The 7,983-nt window shown below is 33.0% G+C and overlaps 1 protein-coding gene across 1 annotated transcript; it reads left to right on the top strand.

Annotated features, from left to right (window-relative positions):
• Positions 1-447: 447 nt before the first annotated feature.
• On the top strand, positions 448-5,777 carry LOC117103229 (the record flags this gene model as incomplete). Its single annotated transcript, XM_033243792.1, has 5 exons — positions 448-586; positions 2,167-2,580; positions 3,543-3,581; positions 4,094-4,166; positions 5,649-5,777. Coding segments are annotated over exons 1-5 (671 nt in total), but the record flags the coding sequence as incomplete, so codon positions are not given.
• Between the last annotated feature and the right edge of the window lie 2,206 nt (positions 5,778-7,983).

Here is a 7,983-nt window from a genome sequence, read left to right as displayed (position 1 = left end):
TGAAAAGGGGTGTTAACTAGCCCAATAGAAGATTGGTGGAATGTTGGGGGGCGGGGTGGGTGCAGGGATGGGAAATTAATATGACGTCCCCTTTGAAATGTGGGGACGTGTCCCTCTGTCTCCCACCAATCGAAGTGAATTGCACTGTTACGTACATGTTGTATACTGCGGAAGAGGACGTGACTGATATGAACCCGACGTGAATGGTGCTGATGATGATGATGACCAAATCCCAAGACTATTGTTTTTACACGAACGTTTTTAGAATAAAATCTAATAAACTGAATGTAAGATACACATTTAACGCAATTAAGGTTTTTTTTTTTAATTAGTAGGCCCTATTTAATTAAGCTCATTAGATTTACGTGGCAGTACGCGAAGGTGAATGAATAATTTTCTCTGCATAAACAATTCTTGACGTCGCAAGCCACTCTGCCCTCATCGGTAAAAATAGTTGCAGCAGCGTTTTCGATCCACCGAATAGACGAGCAGGACTGAATTTTTTCGCCAGTAATTGATATAAAAACGCTATTCTAAGCACCATTGAAATCGACAGGAACGCATAAAAAGATGGTTGTCAATTATGGTAAAGTTTTAAGGCTAATGAATATAGGTCTATCGGCCTAGCTAGGCCTTAGTATTCAACGGTAGTTACTGCTTGCTATGATACAGATGATGCGGGAATTTCCCATTTCCTAATTCTGTATAACACCGGTGCCACCTGCGCGACTCAGCAGCGACTTAGAATCCGTGTTTTTTTTTAGCCTAGAAAAGGTGGTGGTGTTTGTTGCATATAGTTTTTATCGTACATTCGTTGATTTTAAACAGGTACTAACTGAATCAAGGTCATTGTTAACTACATTATATTAAATTTTGACCAAACAACCAATACTGTAGGCTACTCCATCACCAGATATTCCAACCTCTGAATGGAATGGGAACCAGTCAACTCGCCCCTAGCTAGGGCCCTAGCAAACTCTTCCCCCTTGCAATCTCGCCCCCTTGACAAGCTCGGCCCTTGAAAACTCGCCCCAAACAAACTCGTCCCTACAAACTTGCCCCGACTCGCCAGGGGGGAGGGCCTTCAGCACACAACCTTGATGAGTAAAGTTACCATATTGAACTTTTTTTGTCATTTTAATTCTAATGATTTATAAATTCATAAACAGAGTTCTGAAAGGCAATTCAAATACCTGTCAGTTACGTGGTGCGTCTCTTGAGAATGCGGAAGTATGGCTGAAGATAAATAGTGACATATAAATTAAGATAGCCATTTACACTGTTAAATATAATGTTTGAACACTTTATTTACCTTGCTTTAAAGATATATATCATTATTATGTAGGATATATAGGGCCTATGTGTATCAAAGAAACTGTCATAATGAGTCTCTAAAAAAATTTAACCAACACAACATTCAGCGTAATTTAACTGTACTCACTGATCCTAGGTTCCCACAAAATTTGGGTGTGTGTTAATTCTAGATTCTCTACTAAAGCAAGAAAAGTAGGGCCAAAACCTCACATTTGCATAGACCTACATAATTTTTTATATTCCACTGTTGGACGCTCCAGTGATTATCGATATATATATTTTTTGTTGTCTTTTTAAAACATTAAAAATTTAAATCTTAATATAACCAGAAAATAGTCTTTAACAAAATTTTTGTTGTCTGAAGAAAATGTGAAAATAGATAAAAAGGATTTGTTTATTTTTAAATAGATCGATATCCTAGTACCCCACTACCACTTTACTAACATGTAAATCTAGGGTATATGTGTAGTATAAAACGTATGCAAATAGTCATTTACAAACTGACATTTTCAACCATTTTCCCAATGAAAGTTAATAACTTTATCTTGCAATTAAGTTTGTGTTTTCTTTTCTATTGCAATGGCTGGCAGTACAGTATCTCTAATTGAAGACCACTTTTCTTTGGTTGTCTGGACTATATGATAATACAGAGATTAAAAAGGAGGCTGAAATTACTTCTTTGTCTTTGACCCAAGAACAAACAACTGGGGGATTAAAAGTTAAAGGGCTGTAACTATCGGGATAGAATACAGGTCATTTTATTGTTAACATTTTAATATTAAATATGTAGAATCACTGTGTTGTTATCTATATCTAATTGCTTAAAGTTTTCTTTTTTTTTTTTTTTTGCAGACTTTTATATCACTTGTCTAGATGACCCAGAATGGGAAAAAAGGATACTTAAAAAACTTCAGAATAAAGGATTCATGGGTTACCATAAGGGGAAATTTCCTCTTGGTGGCATGAAACTTAGAAGCAGGTGCAATGCTGTCCAAAGTCATAGAGTCAAGATTATTGGGTTTGTGTCCCCATCAGTGAGAAAAACAGACATGGACACATACACTGCAGCCTTAGCACTTGAATTGGGTAAACTTGATGATGATCATATCATATGCGTTAGGGTTACAAAAGATGCAGTAATTCCGAAGGAATTCTCTGTTCTTGTAACTGTTGAATGCTCGGATGAGGAGGAGCTATGTGAAGGCATTGCTAAGTGTATAACAAGCGTGAATTGTGGAGGGTCTGTAAGAGATTCAATAGATACAAGTATGTCTCCTCCTTCATTGTTTCTTGCTTTAAAAAAAAATAAATTGACAGTATTGGTAGGCATTACTGTGAAGAATTCTACTGTATACTGCTCATAAATAGCAAGCCTTTTGCTTAGTTTGTCATAGATTTATCACATCAAATGCTGTATTTGACTTTTGAGTCATGCAGTGAAAGATAATGTTTGGTAAGTCAGCATTTCTGAAGATTACACTCCCATGAAATGTTTTGAAAAAATAAACATATTTTAACCTCAGAATAACACATAATTAACATATTAGCAAAGTCCTAGTACAAGAAAACAAATAGAACATACAGTACAATTACAGTCTATTGTCATTAAATTATAGAATGGTTTGGTGAACATTCTCATGTACACTAAGGTCTGTACAGTGTAGTTTGAGTATTAAAGTATATAACTACTTTATACAATTTAATTTTACTCTTTAAGGGAATAATGTGAATTTCTCAACAGTTAGTTAATTAATCCTATAGTAATAACAAAAGGTCACATTGCAATTTTATTTATTAATATTTAGTAAATTTTTCACAGCAGTGACAGATGCAAGACAACAGGTGACGAGCACCTCTACTACAGCTCGCTCCTTAAAATTATACTAAAATAGAAATATATTATAAATTTCCTAAAAATGTACAATATGGCTACTTTTCATCAATGATGCTAAATGGTCCAATATTACTAGATATACAAAAAAGAACTTTAAAAAAAGAATTACATAGATCACATTGACATTTCAGTCTGATAATTATTTTGATTTTATTATATGAAATGGGCTGGAGGCAATTTTTTACTGAAGTACAAGAAAGTTGAATGTATGAAAATGGGACTTAATCAAATTTATATGAAGTGACTCAAATTTTGTTTAAATTTTAATGAACAAAATTGTTTCACAATATATCACAATTAGTAACTTGTATTTTTCCTTGTATTTGTATTTCAGGGATGCAAGGGCAAAACCAGCAAATAGGTGGCCATGATGGTAACTATTATAGTGTTTTTTTTGGTTGTAATCTGTATGTCAAAACAAATACAAAAAGATCAGATTAGTAATATATATATAATTATAAATTAATTTATTTTGTAGAATTATTTGAAATTATTTGCTCTTTGCCTTGACATTTTAAAATTCCATTTGTTTGCTATAAACATACAATTGACTTTTACTGACAAAATACATTAAAATTGGTCACCAATCGTGGCCTGAATACCAAATTGCTTGTGAGCCTAACAATTCTCATTATAAAAAAAATATTTAAAAATTTAAGCTAGCATACGTTATCATATAAAAAAATCTGAAAATATCCTGGTTCTAGATCTATTATAACACCTTTATGAATAAATATCCATTATTTATGCTTATTATAGGTTTTTTTTTTTAGAGTCAGGTCAAATATATAATTACTAGATGATCAGAGATTTAGATGAGAGACAATAAACTTTACTGTATGGCCTATTTGTTGATCACTGCAATTTTTCATTTACAAATTTCAGAAATAGATGTTGCGCGTGCAGCAGAAGCAAGCAGAGGTAAGCACATACAAAAAAACTACAACTCTACTACACTGTAGTACTGTTGACGTCAATGCTGTTTCAGAGGAAGTTAATTTTCTGGTTAAAAAAGCAATGGAGACATCTGTGTGATTGAAACAGTATATGTTACGTGGCTCCCCGTGGCTCCCAATATAGTACCACAGTCGTGTCGTCACGACGCCAGGTGGTACCCCGTTGGTTACCGTTCATTACGCCTGAATGACTTCATAAGCTTTCTGGAATAGGCATTTTAAAATCTAATATTTTACCATCAAAATGTACTAAAAACACAAAAGCTCGCATTATATTAGTTATTGAACACACATTTAATCATCAATTAAATCAAAATTTACAAAGACAAAGTAAGATACAACATCTTAATAATTATGTTTGAAATTGGGATCAATGTTTGTCAGTGAAGAAAATGGCATCCGGTTTAACGCTTTTTGCAACGATAGCAACAGGGAGTAGTATCACATGGTATCGTAACGTAACACTGTATTACTCTATGTGGCTCCTAATAATAATTCTGCTTGTGTGGAGGCATTGTTTGGTTTTTGTGACATTTTTTATACCTTGTTTCACAAACTTATTTTTTAAAGATCGTCAGAGGAGGGTGGGAAAAAAAAAAATTAAATTTTGTTTTCTTATTTAGCAATTGGTTTTGCCAAAAACATCCAGACAGAGAAAATAAAAATAAAATTTTATTGTTGAATGTACACAGTGTAGTATATGGGATGACTGAATGTTTAAAATCTTTATTTTTTTATATTTATGAATAAATATTTTGTACTTTATTAATTAATCATCATCTGTCATCATTATTATAATCACCACGTTGATAATGAGCTCAACTTTTGGCTGAGGATGTAATGTTCCTGTAGACACCTGATCAAACTTGGCTAGCATCGGTTTTAAATAGGAGTCTGATAACTTGGCTCCTTGAATTCAATGGCCCCCACATTGAGAGTTAGGTGTGTTAAGGAACATGTTTGTGTCCATCTGTGTCTGTTCTCTCTGTTGTATTTAAGTTGGGTGCTGTACTGCAACTGCCGCAAGTCCCCTGGGGCCCAACTGAAATGTCCAATTTCATGTTGAATTAGGACATAAAGAAAGAATTATTATTATGATTTTATGATTTATCATTAACATAATCATCACCATCATAATCACATTTACAGTTAGCATTCATGCATCTTATCCATTACATTGAACTATAATGGATAAGATGCATGAATGCTAACTGTAAATTGATTATGATGATAATATAATACTGTAATCATCACCATCATAATCACATTTACAGATAGCAATACATTTCAATAGAATTTTGAGAGCCGAATAAAACAATAATCAGATTTTGCAATATTCACAATATAGTTTCTGATACTGAAATCGTCAATGCTGTAATAAACGATAATTGTATTCAATGTAAAGCACACAATCATTAATTTATTTTGCAAAAATTAAAAGAAAACACTTAATTACTTGTAACTTTTTATTTTTTTTTCCCCAGGAAGAAAATGGCTGTTAATGTATTGGCTAATCGCATGTGGTATATTGGTGATCTCGATCACTGCATTTACATTGGTGAATATTTACCCAGAAATAAAAGTGCCACTAATGTATTGGCTAATCGCATGTGGTACAGTTGTGATCTTGATCATTACATATATAATGCTGAACGTTTACCCTTATATGAAATCCTTTTCTATGGAAAAAAAAGTAATTTCTGCCCTGTTTATTTGTTTGATTGTCTCATTTTTTACTGGTGTAATATATAATGTTGTATGTTTTGAATCACTTTCTGATACACAGAAATCGTCTATCTTTGCATGTGTTGTTATTATCATAATAATACTGATTGCATTATATGATTTCAATGCCACTCTATCTAAACTTGAGTCATTATCTGATAGAAGTAAAGTAGCTGTTTCTTGTATTATTGTCATTTTCCTCTTAATATTATTTCATGTAATTTCAAATATTATAGTATATTGAAAACTCTTTTTGACATACTGTTGAAAATTCTTCCATAATACTATAAAGAATTTTATTTTCATATACCATTCGAAGAAGTTCAAAACGTCTTGTCTATAAGATTATGTAGTAAATCCTTTCTACATCAGAAAGATAACTCAGAGATAACTCTAGGAATTCCAAAATATTAATATTGTAATATTGCTCAAGATGCTGTGAGTTCTTTTTATGTACTTTCCTATAAAGTCTGTTTTGCACTTGCGAATTTATTTGCGGGAGTCGAAAGCGTCGGTTCATGCGCATGTGCATTCACATTTCTATCGGCGTTTTCGCTTCAGCGAAATCGCTATTTCGTAGTGTTTCTACTTTTTGTGAAGTGAAGAAAGTTTGCAACCAATCAGAGCTCAGGAACCGAACCGACGTTTTCGATTTCACATCGATTTTTGTTTTCTATTGAGGAGGGAGGGACTTCTACAGGTAGAGGGTGTATCCACCTCAGCCCCACCATGGTTCGGGATGAGGTAAGAAATTGTATGATTATGGCCGGAAATGGGACCTTTAGATTTAAATTTGAATACAATTTTCATTCATTTTATTCAATTATTTTTTTGTTAATTTAAAAAATGTAGGGGCCTGCCCCACCTTTGAATCCGCCATTGATTATCGTCAAAGTGGGAAAATGAGACTCTATGGCTACGTTGAGACTTGGAGATAAACACGGTGGCACGCCAGGCCTAGTTACTATAGGAACACAGCCTTGAGACTTAGTAAGCATGGAGGCCTTACCCTGCAAATAGAGTTATGCCTTTGCTAATAATAGGCCTATTGACATTTATTTTTTTTTTGTTTTTAAAATTTTTATTTTATAATACTTCGGGCAAACAATACATGAAGAACAAAGGCCTACATGAAAACATAAAAAAAAAAATCGAAAAAAAAAACCCAACTGCCATAGCCAAGGAGAGACCAAATAGCGCTAGCTACAGATAGAAGACCTTCCCAAACTATACAATCAAAACCCACAGATATAGATTAGATTACAGCATTTGAAAAAATTAAGAACATTTGAATTTTGAAACAGGATACAATTTATGAAACGTGTGATAATTTCTTTTTAAAACTTTGTGCGTAATCAGAATTAATTATGTTGTTAGGAAGGCTATTTCACTGAACTATGGCAGATGGGAAATGATGATTGATATGCACGAGGTTTTGAGTGATTATTTCGTTTACTACGACGCCCTGGTTTCATACAATGCCAGTAGCTACAAATCGGATATTACTTTTTGAGTTTCAAACGTCTGGATTCAAGGGTCATATAATATTCATTTTCTTACACCTACAGTATTTGGATCCGAGATTTCCCAATTTTTACAACGTACTTTTTAGAGCAAATCTTTGGACAGTTTCAAGCTGTTTAATTTGTTGTGCCATGGGATCAAAAACTTGGCAAGCATTAATAGGTAACCATAGTAGGCCTATATAGTTTTAGAGTCGCACTCGTAAAAAAACAAGTTGTTTTTTTACGAGTTAACTTCCTCGATCTCATCAGCTTCGTTAATTTTAAAGGAGAATTTTGGACGATTAGACTTACGATATTAACGTGAACTTCGTTTTTCTTTCGTAATATTCAGTTTCGTATAATATTTAAAACTTGATTGTATAATATTTTAGATGTCCAGTGTATCTCATGTCTATTAGTCTTGTAATAAATGATTTCAGTTAAGTTAATTTTACTCAGCTTTTTTTTAGTGTTTTATCTTAAAAAAAATATTCAGCTGTTCGTAATAGGTCGGACTATGTATAAATTCATAAATTCTAAAGCTGTTATTACAGCGCCATTGAGTGTCTTATTTTTATACAATAAAATT

The sequence above is a fragment of the Anneissia japonica genome, unplaced genomic scaffold (assembly GCF_011630105.1).
Source record: "Anneissia japonica isolate Jap-2015-1 unplaced genomic scaffold, ASM1163010v1 scaffold2652_len1590060_cov184, whole genome shotgun sequence".
Lineage (NCBI taxonomy): Eukaryota > Metazoa > Echinodermata > Crinoidea > Comatulida > Comatulidae > Anneissia > Anneissia japonica.
This window is presented reverse-complemented; position numbering and strand designations above follow the sequence as displayed.